The 21,239-nt window shown below is 35.0% G+C and overlaps 1 protein-coding gene and 1 long non-coding RNA gene across 10 annotated transcripts; one reads left to right on the forward strand and one right to left on the reverse strand.

Moving 5' to 3' along the window:
* Positions 1-3,805: 3,805 nt before the first annotated feature.
* On the forward strand, positions 3,806-19,260 carry LOC142624294 (uncharacterized). 9 transcript variants are annotated; one of them, XR_012842312.1, is made up of 5 exons: positions 3,806-4,164; positions 4,275-4,384; positions 6,087-6,160; positions 9,575-10,653; positions 19,065-19,260. It is a non-coding gene; the product is annotated as an uncharacterized LOC142624294 (long non-coding RNA). The 9 variants fall into 9 exon arrangements; XR_012842313.1 differs by lacking the exon at positions 19,065-19,260 and adding an exon at positions 12,570-13,615; XR_012842309.1 differs by lacking the exon at positions 19,065-19,260 and adding an exon at positions 10,773-11,181.
* Positions 13,633-17,355, reverse strand: LOC142624292 (peroxidase 24-like). Its single transcript, XM_075797820.1, has 4 exons — positions 16,569-17,355; positions 15,009-15,200; positions 14,340-14,505; positions 13,633-14,149 (listed from the first exon to the last, which is right to left on the reverse strand). The coding sequence occupies exons 1-4, from the start codon at positions 16,782-16,784 to the stop codon at positions 13,740-13,742; spliced, it is 984 nt and encodes a 327-aa protein (XP_075653935.1). The 5' UTR covers positions 16,785-17,355; the 3' UTR covers positions 13,633-13,739.
* Positions 19,261-21,239: the final 1,979 nt, after the last annotated feature.

The following is a 21,239-nucleotide window of genomic DNA, read 5'->3' on the forward strand; positions in this document are numbered from 1 at the left end:
TTGGAAGGCATTGGTCGGGGCACAACCGGTGGTTGCGAAGATACTCCCTCATTACGGGTTTCATTGGTAGGGTCATCCCACCCTCTATGAAGGCTATCATAGGGATGATAACCTCTCCCTCTTTCCTAGAACCAGCCACGGCTGTTGCCGGGCAGTATTCTAACCCTACGTCGCTGGGAATATGGTATTTGGCTCTAAAGCCTTCCATCCCAGCGGCGGTATCAACTAGACACTTGAATCTTCCCATTACAAAGAGACGATAGACCAAACTTTAAAAGGGAGAGTGATTGTATTGGTAGCCGAGGACTGTATCCGAGGAGAAAAGGTCAAGACTAGAGAGAGCAAGAACTTACAAAGTTGAAGGTACGGGTTTCCACGGTTTTCTGCTGGTGAAGAATGATTGTTGTTGTTTTGATGGGATTGATCCCTGATGACTTACATGAAGGCGCAGGTTCCCGAAGCGTCACAACGTGCGAAAAGGCGGCCTCGAAAATTATGTCTGTCCCGCCTAAAATTTCGTGGAGTGAGGAGAACCGTTGGATGCCCATCTCACCGTTGAGCGTGGGAGACAAAGAGTAACTTACAGATATAAATGCGCGCGTTTTCGAAAATGAAACCGCCAAGTGTCATCTTCTGGGACGCGAAACGATTTCCACACGTGCCGTCACTTATAAAGTGTGTAGAGCAGGTTCTCGTCGGATCAAAACCCTATTTTTCTCCTCGGATGTTGAAAATTAGAGTTTTGAGGGGCTATTGTGGGGAGTAAAAATATCTTAATAGGGATATGGGCCATTGGGCCTTGCTAAGGAAGGCCGACCTACTCTTGGGTTTAGGGCTTGTTGATACTCTAGGTCGGCCCATACGCCGAGGATCCGAGGACCGAGCCGAGGATTCTTTTCCCCTCGGACTGACATCAAAGAACCTGAGACTTCATGGTACAGGTTAGGGAATGGCACGGTCAAGACCAATGGTTAAAGGGGGTGAACCCCAGAATGCCCCAGAAGCACCGGTGTTGAAGAAATGTCAAAGATAAAGGCTGCTACTTCCACATTAAAGACCCTGCACCTACCACCCTGGCTGCATTAATGGGGAGGTGACACTTGAACAGTGGAAGGGAAACTTCTAGTTACTGTTCAAAGGCACTAAGAAAAGAAATATCTAGGCTAAGGGAGGAATTGGGGCAACACGTGTATAAAGTATTAAAAAGAGGAGTATTTAAGGAGGGACCAAAAACAGAAACGGGGAGAACTTTTTGTAACCTAAAAAGAAAAAAAGACAAAGGGTGAGATATAATATAAGAACAGCTCTCGGCTTACGTCCGAGGAGGCCCAGTTACAATATTCCTTGTTGTTTTCAATTACTTGCGATCTTTAGTTTGTCATTTAATCCTCATATACTTCTAACCTGGGTTTCAAGCCCACACTCTACAAATTCTTATTGTTTAAGGCTCATTGGGCCTGAGCCCATAACTGTTCTTGGGTCCAGGTGCAATTGTGCACTTACAGTAACTATTGATTGTCATTCACATGGGCAACAAAGCTCTACATCAACTTTGACATTCCTAAAATCACAAAGAAATTATGCCAAAATAACCTCCTAAAGGACTGGATGGATAACTTTTCTTACATAATAGAAAAATAGTTGCTGAAATAGAAGACTTGGAAGCATAAAAAATGCTTAAGAATTATGCACCAAGTTCTATTCTTCGTACCCTTTTCTTATTTACTTAATTTTCTGTTTTATTTCAGATTATGAGATATTTAATTTTTTGTATTTTAGGCTATGGTTTTGTAATCTGAGCATCCACTCTTATATCAACATGAATTTAAGTTTTGTAATATATGTGATTCTAATTTTGAACTCAGATAATTGTAAATTGCAATTCAATTGTCTCTGTTAGATTGCCGCACTGTACAGTGCAACCTTATTTTGGGAATACAAGATTGATGAAAATTGAGAATGCTGAGTATGCATTTTTATGAGTGCTGCATTAAAAAGCTTCTAATTTCAAGTAATGAAACTAAATATCAGAAAACCTATTAATCTATTGTGCTTGGTCTATCACAGATGGATCAAATTAATTGATGACATGCAAAGTCAAATTAATTAATTAATTTTGCATGTCTTCTATACAACACAAAAGGTCAAATCTATCAAAGGAATTTTATGGTGTGAGTGATGTAAAGGTGAACCTAAATTATAAAATGATCTCATACATTGCACGGGTTAAATATTAGTATGTATATATAAGATAGAAGCTTTTGAAGCTCCCACAATTTTTCACATCAGCAATACTTATATAAATAATAATAAATCTTTTTGTTTTTCCACCAAATACAAATTACAAACCCGATTCTTATTAAAACCCAACTGCAAGAGGAGCTTAAACGTAGAAATCAGCCGCAAACAAAAAGCCACACCCACAGCCCAAAATCCATCAAACAACTAACCAACCATTACAAATCCGTATCAAATCCAAAGACCTAACCTATACCAAATCTCCCTCTTGTCCCTTCACCTAAAACGCACAGTAAGCCACCCCTAATTGTCTCTCTTTTGCTCGGAACTTCCACACCCAAAACTCCCAATGAGAAATAAATGTGTAGGTGGCTATTATTGCTCAAGTTGACGTCATTGAGAGGCTTAGGTTAGTTAGAGACATAGATGTGGGTTTTCATTAGGTTTGAGGGTGTGGATCGAAGGTTGGGTTGTATTGTGGTGGTTGTCTACTTTGGCAATTGGGTTGTATGTGTTTGCTACGATGTGGGTTAAGTTTTCCCCTTCTTCTTTTTTGGGTTGTGGCTATACTGGATAATAGTTGATGGTGGTTGGGATGAGATTGGTGTTTGTGGAGATTGGAGCAAATTTGGTTGGATTTTTAGATTTGGGTTTTTGGTTGGCTATCATAACTTTTTTTTTCCCTTATGGATCTAGAATTTTTTTTTTTGATACGTTATGGATCTAGAATTTTGGGTGGTTGTTAGTGGTGGTTTATGTGTGTAGTTGTGTAATTGTGCTTGCATTTGGTGGGTTTTGAGAACAATGGAATTTTTATTTTACTAAAAATCAAACACTGAAAAATGATATATTTTACATGTAAAATATTATACATTATAAAATATTTTATTTAGAACAACAAAAAGCGTAAACATCATGGAAAACTTTCATTTGTTATATATATATATATATATATATATATATATATATATATATATATATTTTTTTTACCATTTTTGCAATAGTTTGATATTGTTCAATTTTCTTTTAATCAAATGTGATTCCAGTTTTTGAGAATGTTGAGTCATATTATGAGTAGAAAGCCAGCCTATTTATTTTAACTAGTCTCATCACACGCGCTTCGCGCGTGCGATGAGACTTTTCTTTTTTAGTGGTTCTATTTTGTAGAAAAAAACTGTATTTAATTATTTTTTATATATATATATATATGATTTTTATTTTAAAAATCTAATTTATAAGTGAATAAATCAATTAAAAAATTAATAGAAGAGTAGTCCTATTTTTTAGGCAATATTTTAGTGGGAGTTGGAGTTACATTTTTACCGGATTGTCCTTTAATTTTGTCTCTACTTAAATATAAGACTGTAGGGGCATCTTTGAACTAAAAAAATGAGTTTTTACCGGATTATCTTTTAGTTTTGTCTCTATTTAAACATATGACTGTAGGGGCATTTTTAAACTAAAAAAATAGTAATCCAAACAGAAAAAATCCCTTAAATAGTAGTATAGAAGTGAGTTTTTAAGCAAAGTAAGTATATATTATTTGCCTCAAATTATTCCGTGCATTGCACGCGTATGTACCAAAGTGGAAGAAACAAAGACTTGTTAACATACAGTACACAACAGTTTAGCGACTAGTTTCACCAAAACGCCTCACCCTAATGAGACTACGACAAAGATCTCCAACAGATCCAAATTCACCGCTAAAATCCGATCAACAACGCCACCGCGGTGACTCACTTCCGATTCTTCTTCTTCTTCTTCTTCTTCTTCTTCTCTCACTCTTCCATGGCGTCTCAACCCTCATAACAATTTGGTCAGCTCTCTAATCGGAAAGAAGCTCCCCATTCAACCCTCCACTTCCAAATATCTCTTCTCCAAGCATCGCCCGCCCATCGCCACCGTCCTCTCTAGCCTCCCAACTCGGTAATTTCGGATTCTCTCAATTTCTATGAATGTATGTGTTGGTGTCGTGGAAATGATTTGTTTTGTTTTGTTGGGTGAGTGATTGTTTGGGATTGGGGCAATGTGAATAGATGGTCGGCGAGGGCGATAAAGTCATTTGGGATGGCGGAATTGGAGGCTAGGAAGCCCAAGTATCCGAATACTGGGACCGAATCGCTTCTCATGGGGATTTTGGTTGAGGGTTAGTGATTTTTGACAACTCTAAAGGTTGCTCTTAGCTTGCATTGTTGTTTTTTTTTTTTTTTCTCAATCAAGTTGATTTGTAATGTTAGCTTCCTGAATGCATTTATAGCATGGTTTTCTTCATAAAAATGTTGCATTGTAACCGTAGTTGATGGAAACTAAAACTTGTGTGACCTGCATTCACGGACTATCTTATTTTCTTACACAGCTATGAGTTAGGACGCTTTTTTTGTAGTTACATTACCCTTTTCAAAGTATCTAAATAATTTTCCAAAGCGAAGGACTGTTTGTTCTTGGCTGTAGGTTGGGTCTTTGTCTTGCCTAGTCAAAATTGGCGACCCAAGTTGTACAGACTTCTAGTCATCAAAAATATAACATTAATGATTGATGTATACAAGTCTTAGCATATGTAGAATAGTTTTCCAAGGGAGTAAGAGTAAGACAACAATGGGTACTAATTCTATTGAAAACTAAAGAACAATAGGGTTCAATACAATCAAAAACAAGACAACGAACATATGTAATCTCAAATCTCAATCAAGATATGAACACAATAAAAAAAAATGTAAGGAAAAAAAGGAAAAAATAATTAAAAATAAAAGATCACTCAACAAATGCAGCAAGCTTTATAGTTACTATATATGATGGCTAGTGGGTCCACTATATTGTAGCTCTTGCTTTCCCCACTATATACATAGCATAGTTAAGCTTTGATGAGCTCCCTTATAATATCATTTGTGTGGCCTTGAAGAGAGGCAAAGAGTGGCAGCTAGGAATGGATGAGAGAGAGAGAGAGATGTAAAAGCAGAAGGGTATAGGAGATAAGACAATAGAAAGCCTATAGATAGAAGAAGGAAAGGTCCTATAGAAGGCGGCAGCCAAGGCCTCTTAATAACAATAGTTCCATCGATAGAGCCAAAGCTGCCTGGGTTTTACAGGTAGCCTCCTTTGGATTTTCTTGACTCCCTTGGAAAAGGTGATCCCTCTTTCCCCATTTCAATAACTTCTGTGTCTTTCATTTTTTTTTTCCTACTTTCAATTCTATTTATATACTGTGTATATGTTAATTTTCTTCTTGGAAATTAATTGTTAAAACCTTTTCTTGGGTACTAAACTCTTTTCGGCTAGAGGAAATGTCAGGAACCCTCTTATTTGATTCTTCACCCATCAGAATTACTATTTTAAATTTTTAAATTTTTGTATCATATCAAAAAAATAAATAAAAAAATTGATTAGAAAGCATAATTTTGAGTTCATTTTTAATTTTATCAATGTGTTTTTTACTCGATTTTGTAATGGACATAATAAATGATTAAAAGGGTTATGCAAAAAATAAATGATTAAAAGGGACTAATTGTTATAAATAAAAATCTCAAGAGATGGAACATAGTTTATAAAAATAAGCAAACTTCGAGAAAGGTTATTGCAATTTACCATTCTTTTTTTTTTTAGCATTCACATTGGTATAGTGTGTCATCATTTGATGGATAAATGAGACCAGAAAGGTGAGTAGAAGTGGTGGACCAGATCCTGATGGAAATCAACCTGGTGGTCTTTATATTGTCATTAAGTAATTATATATATATATATATATATATTTGTTTAGTGTGTCATCATTTGTTTATTTTTAGTGGGTACTTCACTGCTTGGATGCCTTCCCCCCAACCCCTAAGCTGTAAATATCATTTGCTTCTCTGCAGGTTCGCGAAGATCCTGTTCTCCAAAGAGAAGGTGCTGACATTCAGCTGAAGCTGCTGTTTTGAGTATTACTCAGGTAATGCTTTCCAATGTGTTCATTTTGTAGGTATCAGTGGCCTGTAATGCATGGATGTCTTGAACTGTGCATTGTATGAGGTTTTTGAATAAAATAGTTATTGTGTTTAGCGTTAGGAAATATTAATTGCATTCAGGTATTTACTGAGAAAAAGCTAAATGCCTAAGCTAAAATTATCTTTGACTTTATACTGAATATTTTGTATGAGTGTTTGGGGATTGTGGATGAATTCCAGGAAGTCACCTGTTATGCTGTTTCTTAACACCTCCTCAGTCACCTGTTAGCAATTAATGGAAGAGGGGTTTAGGGTTATAAAAAAGATGGAATATGAATGTAAAGATAGCTGTTCTTAAAGATACATTTCAGGAATTTAGGTACTTTTTGATTTGTTTTTATAATTATTGTTTGTCTTGGTTGTTTAATTTAAATTCATTGGAAAAGTATGGCAAGGGCATGTATCAAATTAAGAAAAGGCACTTTAGGCACAAAATTTGATATTTGATAAACTACAAATACATGCGTCAAGTTGGATACATAATAAGGCTAAAAAAAGTAATGAAGCTACTGGGCCTTGAATAAGAACTAGTGCAGTGCCATCAATAGGCTTCATTTGCGTTTTGTTGAAATGACTTTTCAGCAAACTTCTGCTTAAAAGCCCAATCGAATCTCTACAATTCTTTTGGGGATTTTCTTTATTTTAAAACAAACAATACAAAACAAAAAAACCGATTAATGTCCTTATTTGAAATTAGAATTTTTTTTTTAATTGTCAATTAAAATCTTATTTCTCTTAAATAATTTTAACGCCCGGTCTTTGTCCATTTTACATTAATGTGATTTACAACTTTAATCCTGAATTCAAATCCTATCATTTTAACTAATTTTATCACAAAGCAAATATTCCACACAAACTCAAAAGTCAAAACCCCCGTAACCTAACACTTTTCACTCAAAAAAAAGAAAAAGAAAACCATTCTCTAGTCTCTACCATTAGGACCAATTTGAAAACGATAATACCATTTAATTAATTATTTCCCACATTTTCTTGCCAAACAAATAGGGTTTTGTTTTTGGTGAAAAAAAATAAAAATAATAGGGTCTTTTTTTTTTTTTTTTTATAAAAAAAAATGAAGATACCCAAACGAAAACAATTTGAACCCCAATAGAATTATCATGCTGCCATAACCACCAGCCATGGCCAAACCCACCCATTGTTGAAAAGCCACTTGTGTCATTGGCACTGTTGCCTCCCACCAATTGCTACTTAAGCAAAATTCTTAGGATTTTTTAGGGGTTTCTTAGTCTAGAATCGAGTTGTTCATTATCGGTCGTAATAGTAGTTATTCCTCATTAGGATCAAAGACATCAAATAATGGTCAAAACAAAATGGGCTCTAATGAGGACATAAAAAATTTAACTGGAGGAGATAGCTATTCCCCTAAAATAATTGGATATTGAATCAAATTAGTTGTGTATGTTGTATGGGTGTGTGCTAAGTCCCACATCAACCATATAATAGATCAATTTAGGCTTTACAAACAATTATTAAAAGTCTCAATTCTGACTAGATTAGTCCTTCCTTAGAATATAATGCAAATGTCCGTAGTGCTTTCTCTTGCGTTTTTTCCACCTTAGTGGACTCTGATGCTATTACACTTGCTGTCACTATTCATCATGGATATAGTCAACACCATACAATGTTTGTCAAAGGGGGAATATACGTTTTTCACAAATGGCTCCAACTGTTGATGCAATTGAGGAGTGAGTTGCTATTGTGTTGGTAACAAGGGACTCTCGGATTCTTACACTGTAAGCTATGAAACTAAGCCTAGGGTTTTCAGATTGTGCATGCCTTTGACGTCAATGTCATCATTCTAAAGAGTGGGTATCAAATAGTCTTGGGATTAATCAAATATCATAGCATTCGAAGGTGATTGAAAATAGAAAGTTTAAAAAACAAGTTGGGTCAACTTGTTTTTGCTTTGTATAAAAAATTTAAGAAGAGATGGTGAGGTTGTGGGGTTAAAACCTATTTTGTTCATTTGTAACCTACCAATAAAAAAAAGAATGTTGGTGGGTTTGGGATTGAGGAGACAAGGCTTTGGAGAAGGGTGGTAGCCCTCAAGTTTGGGGAAGAATGGGGGGGTTGGACATCCAAGCTAGGTAGAGGGGTGCATGGGTGTGGCTTGTGGAGAAGTATCCGCATGGGATGGGAGGATTTTAGCAAGAACATTCGCTTTGAGGTAGGGGTGGGGGATAGAGTGAAGCTATGGATAGATCAATGGTGTGGGGATTCTCCTCTTCAATTGACTTTTCCGAGTGTGTATGGGATTGCTTCGAATAAAGAGGCATCGGTGGCCTCTTCTCTTGAACGGTTGGGGATAGAGGAGCGGAGAAGTTGGAATGTTCACTTTACTCGGAGACCAAATGATTGGGAAATGGGTGGCGTGGATGATTTTCTCCGTTCCTTGGGCTCTAATCTTCCTTCTACTGAGAACGGAGATCGTATGCGATGGAAGTTGTCAAAGAATGGGGACTTTGATATTCGTTCGGTTTATAATAAGCCGAGAAGCCCTTTTCCCATTATGTTTCCTTGGAAAGGTGTTTAAAAGATTAAGGCTCCTCAGCGTGTTTCCTTCTTCGTGTGGACTGCTGTATGGGATAGGATCCTTACAAGTGATAATTTGAGGGGTAGAGGGTTGGATTTTGTAGGCTGATGTATCATGTGCCGCAATAATGGGGAAACGGTGGATCATTTGTTACTTCATTGTGGGAAGGCTCATCGGCTGTGGAGTTTGGTGTTTAGATCTTTTGGGTTTTGTTGGGTCTTGTCTGGTTCAGTTGCGGATACTCTATTCGGTTGGTGGAATTGGCCTGGTAAGCATTTGTCTAGCATTTGGAATTTAGCTCCATTATGCTTGATGTGGTGTCTTTGGAGGGAGTGAAATAGGAGGACGTTTGAGGACATGGAAAGTTCAGATGACCAGCTTTTGGCCTCTTTCAGTGGCACTTTGTTTGACTGGTCTAGGGCTTGGGACTCACCTCTAGTGATTCTCTCCCTATGTTCCTTAGCTCTCTTCTGTGTACTTAGTTTCTTTTCTTTTTTCTTTCACTCTTCCTTTTGTATTTTTCTCTCAGCCTTATGTTTTTCTGCATAAGGTATTGTTCTTGATTATATATCTTTATTACCTATCAAAAAAAAAAAAAAATGTTGGTTCTAGTACTTTTTGAACCACTAAGGTTAAGCCCATTTACATTTGACTATTATAAGTCCATGATCAATGGCATATTTTTATGAAGCGTTTTGCTCTTCATTATGGACCATATACTTATCATACTGTCTTAACTATAGTTGATGAGAAACTATACGTTGTTGGTGGGAGTCGTAATGGCCGGTACCTATCTGATGTTCAGGTATTGGATTTGCCCAATTGCCCATCCAGTTTTTCATATGAAACTTCAAGTCCCTTCTTGTGGGTCATTTGGTAAAGGGATAATTCTGCAGGTATTTGACTTTAAAAGTTTGTTATGGTCTAATCTAAAACTGAAACCAAATGCTGATAAATTTGAAGAGACAAGCTAACTGGATATTCTTCCAGCCATTTCGGGTCACAATGTGGTAAGAAGTTAGACGCACATTGTCCACATGCGTGTGTGTATTTCACTTTTGTCTGACTTCCATCTTTTAGTCTAGTGATTCAACTTATTTTTAAGTAATTACTTATTTCAGTGTTGTTAAAAGCGTTGAGCGCACTTAAGCTCAAAGGCCTCCTAGAGCCTAAGCGTAAAGTGCAAGCGCACGCCTGATCGATGTGAAGCGCACATTAAAAAAAAAATTAATAAATTAAAAAAAAAAGTTATTAACGATCAATACAACAATCAAGTGATCGATTAATCATATAAATTACAGTAAAAAAATTTTATATTATTTATATAACATATATATGATTCTATTGTGCTTTACAAAATATATGCAACCATGATATTTGATGGCCATGATTACAAAACATGGTTGAATCAAAATAGAAGTATAGAACCATGAAGGAAAAGGCTAAAAAGTATTAGAATGTTAAGTAATGTTATCTTTGTGAGTGTCTGATTTAGTGTTTGTTTGTGTGGTTATGGTTAAAAGTTCAAAAATATCTAAAGAGATAAGATTAGGCATATGGTAGCACACCACACTATTAGTTTTTGTATGTTAAATCAATGGCTTATATCAAACACATTTAGATCTAATGGCTAAAATCAAATCAGAATTTTAAAAAAAATAATTTCAAAAAGCTCAAAAAAGCGCGCTTAAAGCGCGCTTTTGTGAGGGCGCTTCGCTTTAGAGGGAAAAAGCCCTAAGGGCTTTGCACTATGCGCTTTGCGCTTAAGCGCACTTTTAACAACACTGACTTATTTTAAGTATGCATTGTTTTGATAGGTTAACTGGGGAAATAAACTATTTGTTATTGGTGGGCATTCAAAGAAAGTAGCTGACAAAATAACAGGTTTGTATATTCAAGAGCCATATCGGCATTGGGGGTTATCTGATTTTGAATATTTTGATGCTGCTGTGCGATATTGTGTATTGTTTAGCCCCTTATTTGTGTAAATTTACTTGTTTTAGTGCCATTCATCGATCTTGAAACACATCTCTGTAGTGTTGTGGAGACCTCGGGAAAAGTTCCACTAATTAACTGATTCTATTGGCTGCTAAGTTTACTTCTTCCCTTGTGCTTATGCTTTGTCAATTTACCATCTAAACTTTCTTTATCTAATCCACATTTATGGACGGCTACTTGTGTGCTTTCAGAAGATTCTTCATCACTTTCTTGTGTTTTGATAGGCAGACACCTCCAGCTACCTTCTGATTTTTGGTGGTTGTTCTCATTCTGTTTTCTTCAACAATCTGCATGTCCTGGACTTGCAGACTGTAAGTTTTTTTGGCAGGATTTTTTACACTTATTTTTTGGGTCCAAATTGATATATATATATATATATATATATATATATATATATATATATATATATATATACTCTTCCATCTTGAACTCCTGACCTTCCCACCTACTTGCTCTTACAAGAAGAGGAGGTGCCATTTGAGTTAGAGCTCATTGGCCGCTTTGATATATAGGCAGTAAACTGAGTATCTTTTTATTTTACTTTTTGGATAAAAGAAATGCTACTTTGCTTCCATTCTATATTAAGAAGTGTCTCACTAGGGTAAAATGTATACTGCAGTTCATTTTTGGAAAAAAAAAATGTAGTCCCTTGATGATTAACATTTGCAACACCTATGAATACAAGTGTGCCAGAAAGCATTGAGTTGCAAAAACATATTACTTGTATGCCTCTTGTCTTTAATTTATCTGTTTTCCTGAATTATCCTATGTATCATTAAATAATGGCTTGTCGTGAGGTTATGCTAGGAATTCATCAAGTCTCTCTATGCACAGATTTTTTTTTATTTTGATATAGAGGGGCATGTCCTATATTTTTTGAATCACAACCGATCTTTTGAACTAGACTATTGAAGGAAACCTCCCCTTCTGGATTTTCCATGGCCATTGGATTGGACAAACACTATCACACACCAACACAACAAACAAGCAGATGTGCCCAGATTTTGGAAAGTTGTCTTATTTGACACTTAGGAAGTGTAGCAATAATGTCTATTAGCACATGTATGCAATTTCATGAAACCTATGTTAATGTCAAAGATTTATGCTTATAAAGGATCTAATTATTAAATTGCCAGTAATGGTTTCACATTTATAAAACTTTCCTAACTTTGCCATCAAATAGAGACCTCCATCCATTTAAGATAACTTCATTAGATGGATTTTCAACAATGAGACACTTAGACTTTTCCATTTAAGATAACTTCATTAGATGGATTTTCAACAATGAGACACTTAGACTTTGAAGAAGATTAAAAGATTCCATCAATTTGTGCCTGTGATTGCTTGGTCACTGTATGCGCCTTCTATCTATTGCTTGGCTTTCTCTGGGGTTCTAGAATTATTGTTGATATCATTATGTGGTATTTCTATGTCAAGCAGTTGATGTCACTGATGTATGTAAGACCTGTAGAAAGAATTATCAATCACCATGAGATTTGTTCATCAACATAATGAAGGAGGCCATGTTCATTTCTGTTCCTTCAAATTAGTGCTTAGCAATTTAGTTAATTATTCTTCTAAGAAAGATTAAAATTTCATATTTTCTGTTAATACAAAGACACAAGGGTAAAACTTCGTTCACCTACATTTGTTACATAGTAGGTTGGTTTTAAACTTTTAATCTGCTTTGAAGCTCTTACTGGGTTGAAAGTTAACGTGGGTAAAAGTGGGATAGTGGCTGTTGGGGAAGTGGGTAATTTGGCTGCTCTAGCTAATATCCTTTGCTGTAAAGTTGGAAGTAGGTAGGCGTACTCATGGGTGCATGGTAAGCGGCTATGGTGGTATGGGCTTGAAGTTGCCCATTTGTGGTGACGAGTGATCATCTCCAAATATGGGGAGGATAAGGGAGGTTGGTGAACGGAGATAGGTAGGCATGCTCATGGGTGCAGTTTTTGGTGGAGTATTCGAGCATTTGATATTTAGAACATGGTGCTGGCTTGTTTGATGTGGCTTGTTTGGAAGGGGAGGAATAGTCATACTTTTGAAGACATGGAAAGCTCATTGGATCAATTGAAAGCTCTCTTTGCTTGTTATCTTTGATTGGTCCCGGGTTGGGGAAAAAAAAGAAGGGAAAAAAAACTTTTTTCAAGTATAGTTGAATCATTTACTGAAATCGTAATATTTTTTGTGCTTACCTACAGTTTTGCTATTTCTTTTAGTCTTTTTTTCTTTCCCTTTTTTTATTGTTTATTCCCACTTTGTTATCGTGAAACTAACCAATGTGCTGATGCATTGGTAAGACTTAGGGGTGGCAAAGTAAGCGCAAACCCATTTACCCACCCAAACCCACCACTCTAATTGAACCCAAACCCACCCCATTATTAGTTGGGTTAAATGGGCATCAACCCAATTAGACCCAATGATTATTGAGTTTTAACTAAAAACTCATTGAAGCCCATTTAACCCAAAAACAATATACCCAAATTCAACCCAGCTCTTTCAAGAAAAAAATTAAAAATTAAAAAAAAAACCCAGCTCATTTAACTAAGACTTAACTCGGGAACTATCTCCTCTTTTGTAATACTTTTGGAACCACTAACTGTGTTGGAAAAACTTGTAGGTTTTGATAAAGATGGTATGTTATGTAACGGACTTATTAATTTTTAATCCATGCATATTTTGTGGGTTCTAGTTAGCTTAACTGGTAAAGTCTCTGATGGTTGTATAAGAGATCTGGGGTTCAATCTCCGCCTACATTAAAAACTTATTGGTGTATTGGTCTGATGATAAAGAGCTATCATTAAGAGCGGACGTCATCGGTTGCAACTTTCTTAACAAAAAAAAAAAATCCATGCATATCTTCTATTTATGCCAAAAAAAATTTAAGAGAACTTATTTTTATAAATTATTCATAATGACACAAAAAGTAAAAAAATACAACTTATTTGTCACACTTATAAACCAACTAGCCCTCAAGAATTAACCACATTACACTTCTGCCTAATCTCTCCCAAACTTCCTGTAAGCACATCAATGGCTCCCATCCTCTTCATCGATTGACCAAACTCCGTGAAAAAATCTTGAGAGTCAAGCAACTCATTGACAGTATTGGTAGCTTCTTTGTTGGTTAAAAGTGCAGCATCAGATTGGAAAAGACCTTGATTCAACTTCAAGTTCTTGAAGTAGCTGTTGTCAAAAGATAGGGGGCTTCCAGGATCCATTGGTACGATAGTTATGTTGTTTGAGAGGCTTTTGCATTGGGTTTTCAAGAAAGCAGCATAGGTCGAGTTAAGAGAAGGATCTGCATCATTTTTTCCTGCTGTGAAATTGTATAGCCTTTGGCTGAAGAAATTGCAATGCCCAACACCAATTGTATGTCCACCTAACCAAAACTAATTTGTTAAACATTATGGGTAAACAACTTAAGATATCATTTTGAAAGAAATAGATTGTTACTGCTTAAGACTAGCAATAGGGCTTATATTTTTACATCAAAAGACTTTGATTTAGTGAAAGAACTTTATCATATTACAAACTTATATAAAGCTTTTTACCCCATATAGAATCTTTACCTGATAAAACAACAAGATCATGAACTGTGAGGCTTTTGTTGGCAAAAGATTGTTTTAGGCTGCTGAAATTGAAGAATGGTGATGGGATGTTTCTGAAGGCATCTGAAATACGCGATATGCTTCCATCCCTCCTACCGGTAAGTACTTCCCAGATTGGCCTCTGAAACTGCAATCATTTCCACAAGCATTTGATTACATAATGCTAAATTCCAAATGTTGATGGAAAAAAAAAGGGGGGGAAAGAGAAAGAGCTTGAGGTATTGCATTTTGCTTGCAGAATTAAGTTATAGGAACAGTAAAGATTGTGTTATTTTGGTAATGGTGTGTGTATTTATACTTGAAAGAGTAACATAAACCAAGTGAAGGTGTAGAACTAGGAAAGGAGATAGTTTCATTGTTCATATTAAAATTTTACGAATCTAAAAGTATATCTAGTGTCACATTATTTTAACTGATAAATAACATGACATTCTATACGTTGTTAGATGTTTGGAAATAAAATCTTAATCATTAAAAGGACTCTTTTCATTTCCATTCCATCTGAAATGAGAACGAATTTGGTTAAAAACATCCAACTCCACCGCCTTGGCATGGTTTTTCAAACCAGACACATCCCACTAATGCTACTATTTTGTTTCCAAGTCACACTAAAATATTTCCAATACTTACTTGGTAGGAAACCGAGTCTCTAGTAGCCAAAGCAACGATATCTGCACAAGAAACTACTCCAGGACAAGTCTTCTCTAATTCTGTTTTCACCTCATCTATTACATCGAATCCTCCCAGAGACAAGTTTGGAGTTGCCTCCTTCTCAGCCTGGTTATTTGCTGTAGAGTCTAGCAATACAGAGGCATCGCAACCCTGATACATTATAACCATTCAAGACCTTAGATGTCTTGTAAACATATAACAACGCATGTGTTTCATGGTTTAAGAAATGAATGCGAGTTATGAACATTGTTGATATGACCTATGTTATGATTAGGATAATATCACTTCCATTTGAGTCTACCACTGATAATATTTTATTATACACTAATCATAACAAGCTATGTCAGCAGTTATAAAAAATATTAATTCCTAGATATTGCAATTTTAGGGGAGCTCATGGGTGTGGTTTGTGGAGAAGCATCCGTATGGGTAGGGAGGATTTCAGTAAAAATTGTCAGTTTGTGGTTGGGTTGGGGAATAGGGTGAGGTTTTGGCAGGATGGGTGGTATGGGGATCAACCTTTTCAGTTGGCTTTTCCTAGGCTGTATGGCATTGCCATTGATAAGGAGGCTTCTGTTGAAGCTTCTTTGCATAGGCAGGGGGCGGAGGATAGAAGATCTTGGAATGTTCGGTTTAGTAGATTTTTTAATGATTGGGAGATGGATGAAGGGCTGCGGTTTTTTCGTATGTTGGGTGCTATAATCCCTCCTATGGATGTTGGTGACCGGATGAGCTGGAAATTGAAGCGTCATGGGGCTTTTGACATCCGGTCGTACTATTACAAATTAAGAAATTCTTCTTCAACTATCTTTCCTTGGAAAGCTATTTGGAGAGTTAAGGCCCCTAGACGAGTTTCTTTTTTTGTTTGGTGTGTAACTTGGAATAAGATCCTAATGGGAGACAATCTGAGATTGAGGAGACTGGTTTTTGTGGATTGGTGCATTATGTGCCGTCATTGTGGAGAGATGGTAGATCACCTTCTTCTTCATTGTGAGGTGGCCTATCGGTTATGGAGCTTTGTTTTTATAACTTTTGGCTTGACTTGGGTTATGCCTAGTTCGGTTCCAGACTTGCTTTTTGGATGGTGGAATTGGCTGGGGAAGCATTCGTCTCAGATCTGGAATTTAGTCCCGTTGTGCACCCTTTGGTGTATTTGGAAGGAGCGGAACCGGAGGACTTTTGAGGATTTGGATAGCTATAGGGATCAATTGCTTGTTTCTTTTTGTGGAACTCTATTTGATTGGTCTCGGGCGTGGGGACTCACGTCTAGTGATTCCCTCCCTTCTTTTCTTTGTTTCCTTCTCCTTTTGTAATTTCTTTGTTGTTTGGTTTTCTCTCTTGTTTCTCTTTGTTTTCTTTTGTTTGTATTTCTGGGTTGCTTTGTGTTTTTCAGGCATAGAGTAACCTTCGTATATATATCATTCTTACTTATCAAAAAAAAAAAAAATTTTAGGACATGAATGATAAGGAGGAATGTAATGCATGGAGAGAGATAGATAGATAAAAGATGTGAATTACCCTGACAAAACAATCATGAAAATGCATCCTCAGAAACTTGGCAGGCAAAGTTGAATTGCTTGCCACACGTTTCCAAATGATTTCCTTCACAATGTCCTCAGCCAAGGGACAACTATCCTTGTAAAAATGTTTTCTCAACTCCCCTCCATGACAAACTCCTAGAAGTGATCCAAAGACTACTATAGAGATCAAGAAGGAACTCAATTTAGCATTCATCTCTCTCTTTATTTCTCTCTTTTCTCCACTACCTTGCTAACACACGCATTGCATCCTTAAATAATAGTGGTAGTGGTCATTTTCTCCGAGTAAATGGTTCATTACAGGAAGGAAAATTTTTATTTTAATAATGTTCAATCTTTAGTTGATGTTGAGATTTGAGAGAGGGAGAGAGAGAATCTTTGACTAGTCTTAACACTTATATTTTTCTTTCTTTGTGTTAGACATAGCAAATAGATTATTGAAGGGAACAACGTACGTCAATTGGTTAGTGCGGTTTATATATATAAATTTCAATTATCAATATTGTGTATAGAGCTCGAGTCTAGCTACTTGGACATAATATCTTTCTTTCTTTTTCCTTATCAAGTATAAATGTATGATGGAAGCAGCTGATACTTATTAATCGAGAAAGACACATACGGAGCTAGAGTAATAAATGGATGTGGCATGTTTTTCAAAACAGACATGGCCGACTCTAAAATTTTGAGGACTAAATTGTTGTTATCGTTACATATGTTCTTACTGTAGGTTCAGTGACTCAGTAGCTTCATTTCTTCGATCGACTCCATTTAGTTCTTCACTCAAAATTCAATGGGAAACATAGTCAAACATGGATGCTTTATTCTTGGAAATAAATACACACTAATATCTTCTGCATTAAATTAATAATTTGATTGGTAGGGACCGTTTGAACCAATTATTCCTACCAAATGTTGAAATAAACACATTAATTTCGTCAAATTTGTTGCGTCTCCATCGAGGTTAATTTCTTTGCTACTTGTACAAGGGATATTTAATGGCCTCTACGCCCTTTCTTTTTCTTATGATGTGAGAGTTTCACATAATCTACTATTCAAAGACTATTCTCTCAAAATACTTGTCAAATATTGCATTTCTTCCTATTTTTTCTTTTTTCCTTTTTTCTCTCTCTCCGTGCCCCATGATACATTATTAAGTACTATATATAGTTAATTCACTACCATATATGCATAGTATATACTATATAGTACATTGCATTTTGCATGCATGCAAGGACCTACAATTTCCTTTTCTCTCTCCTTGTGCCCTGTGATACATTTTAAGTACTATAGTTCATTACGATGCATGGTATATAGTATATATGTTGCATGCATGCGAGGACCCAATATTTCCCATTTTCCATGATATTTTAGTCTACCATTGGGTGGTCACTCTACAGATATAAATGCTTGTGGGGTGTGGGGTAAGTCCCGGGTTCAAGTCTCTAGGAGGAAGCTTCACACACATATACACTTAGATTATGTTAGAGTAGAAATTTTATCTTGTATATTAAAAAATAAAAAATAAAAAGACATTTTAGTCTTAGTTGTACACTTAATTATCTGGGCCAGCTCAAAAAAAAAAAATTGAACGAAGCAAAAGCTAACGGAAATGGCACGGTGATGGAAATTAATGTATCAGATTGTCAACTTGAAAAGCACGTTTGAACTACTGTTTGGATGTAACTTCTGTGAAAAAGAGATAATGTAATTCAAGAGTAGAGAAAATTACTTGATGCCTGAAAATTATCATTGTAGTTAAAATGAATCTTCATGATCGATATTCAGTCAAGAAGTATTTCTCCCATGAGAGATCCTATATTAATTAATAGGAACTTTATTGACATAGTAGGAAGCATATGTAAAACTTTTTGGATTAAAGCCAATAACCTTGTGCATAAGCCTTTTAGAGTTAATTTGCTATCTTTTATGATAAATTAAATTAATTGGTTGCACAGCTTACATAGACAATGGACACCAATGTAGTGCTGGTCATATTGATCATCGAATTATTAAATCAGTAAATATTCTTCTTCTTCTTTTTTTAAAGAAATTTTTTGGCAATTCAAATGTCATACCTACGGGGTTTTTCTTTCTTTTATGAGATATCTTTTATGAAAGATCTTGAAGTTTTTTTTTAATCTAAGATGAAATACTACTATAGTTTAATTTAAGTGTATGTGTATGTGTGTGAAATTTCCTATTAGAAGTAATAATTAGGTACTCTCGATGCACATAAAATGGTACTTTCTCCTTTCATATTTATGGTGAAATTTACTCATTAAATTCACGATAAAGTTTACCATAAATATGAAAGGAAAAAGTACTAGTTTTTCGTACTCCGAAAGTATTTAAGAGTTAAATCCCGATTTATGTTATGATGGTTAATGGGAAGTAATGGTTGTAACTTGTAATTATTGACATGATTTTTCTATATTAATTATATGTTTAATTAATGAGTTGAGTGTTCTTTGGATAGGCTAACATGAAGTCATCCTCGACTTTGTTTGGTTGCTCAAGCTGGCTGTCCCAGATGGATAAGTGAGATAGATCAGATAGATCAGATGTGACTACATAGATATCATTTTGTATTAAGTTCTACTTAATGCCAAGATATGCACGCATGCTTGCATGGTTTAAAAGATTTATATAGCTGAGAACGTGTACTGATCCAACTAACTTTTTGGATGCAATCAAATTATCTGCTAAACTTTGTCAATGGAACATGGAGTTGTTTGCCAAACCTGAAAGTTTGGGTGCGATGTTTGTTCATAATTTGAGCAACCCAATCTTTCTTGTTTTTCTGTTCTAGAAGAATTTTATAATGTCGAAGTCAAAGATGTTTGATTAAATTCTTAATATAAATTAATAATACTATATTATTAAAGATGTGATTCTCAAGCGATTATTTAACCTTGATAATGAGTAAATTAATAATAAGTAAATTTTGCTTTCAAGCCTTATGGATAACAGCACAAAACAATTTGGCAAGTCGGCATAATCATTACTTCAGAAAGCAAACATTACCAACTTAATTATTCTATGCTTGAAGTTGAAGCCAAAAAAATTTCTTCCAATTAGCCTCAACCAAATGGTGACTTATTGAGTCATAAACAAGTTGTGGGTGGGAACTAGGAAGTTCAGCTTCAATTCCAACTTATTAAACAAGAGGGAAAATGTGGAAAGCAATAGATGAATATTCGATCAAACTAATCAAGATGGAAATTCACAATCAAAATCATAGATAGGGTTGTTGACAACTGAGCGAACAACGAAACTGCTTAAGCAGAATTCAATTGAAAACAGTCACAAGGAGACAAATTAATAAATGTGTGCTCTGAAATAGAGATGCCATCTGGAAGATTAGTTTTTCATTTTTGTTGCCCCAACAGTCAACAATATTCTTTGCTTGCACTGGATTTCTAGAACAGCGGTGGCGCTAGTCTATGTCCAGGGGGTTTTATTTTTAAAAATATTTTTGCACTTCCAGAATTAAATTTTGCACATCTTTATTACAGGTATTTCAAACTCTAAGAATAAAGAGTAAGTATTTGTAAATTGTAAGTGTCATTCTTTTTTATAAATTTATATTATGTGTGTGAGTGTGTGTGTCTAATATTGATTATGTGCATTACTTTTTATTATAATGCTATTTGTGTGAATTATGATGTGTGTTGACATTTATGTGTACAATATAAATATAATATAAATTTATATAATTTAATAATTAGGAAATAGAAATGGTTTGTTATGTATGTGTGTATTGTTATCATGCTATAATAACTTTTTGTTATATAGTTAGTAAAACTTAAGAAAAAATTGTAAAGTTAGTGTTTGTCCAAGCATTTGATTGGTTAAGTAGACATGTAGTGTATAATTTTATATATAAATGAATGTGGTTGTGTGCGTCAATAATTAATACAAAGCTAATGAGTTTAGTTTAGTCATTTAATTTAAAATATTTTTATAAAAAAATAACAAATAGATAATAACAATTGCATAAAAATAAAAATGCTAGATAAACTTAACAAAATGAAATAGTCATAGGCTCATAACTACCCATATTGGCAATAGATACTTATAATGAACTATCATATAACAATTAAAAATTTGAGAATTTGTAGAAGAAAATTGTAAAACTTCATGTATTAATTTTTTTTTATCGATAACTCGATATATTCACGTTCTTTTGTTATTAAAATTTTTTAATGACTCCCCTAAACAAAATTCCTAGAGCCGCCACTGTTCTAGAATATATATACATATATACATATATATATATATATATATATATATATATATATATATATATATATATATATATTTGCTGATATCTAGAATATGTATTATTTACTGTACAAATCATTTTTTTCTATAAATAAACAACCGACCCTCCCATAATTAGGTAGTCCACATGGTGATGGGGATGCGCTAGCTGAATCTGGAATCCCCTAAAAATTAAAATTAAAATTAAAATAAAAAAGATTAAATTATGTAAGAACGTGGTGTAAAACTCATGTTCTTCCCCTCCAATCCCAACATGCCACATCATCTTATCACATATTTAAGAATAAACACAACTACACCCAATCAATTCTAATACCCATATCTAAATTCAACCAAATTGGGAATTTATTAAGATGTTATTAAGTGT

This window comes from Castanea sativa, chromosome 2 (genome assembly GCF_040712315.1).
Source record: "Castanea sativa cultivar Marrone di Chiusa Pesio chromosome 2, ASM4071231v1".
NCBI lineage: Eukaryota > Viridiplantae > Streptophyta > Magnoliopsida > Fagales > Fagaceae > Castanea > Castanea sativa.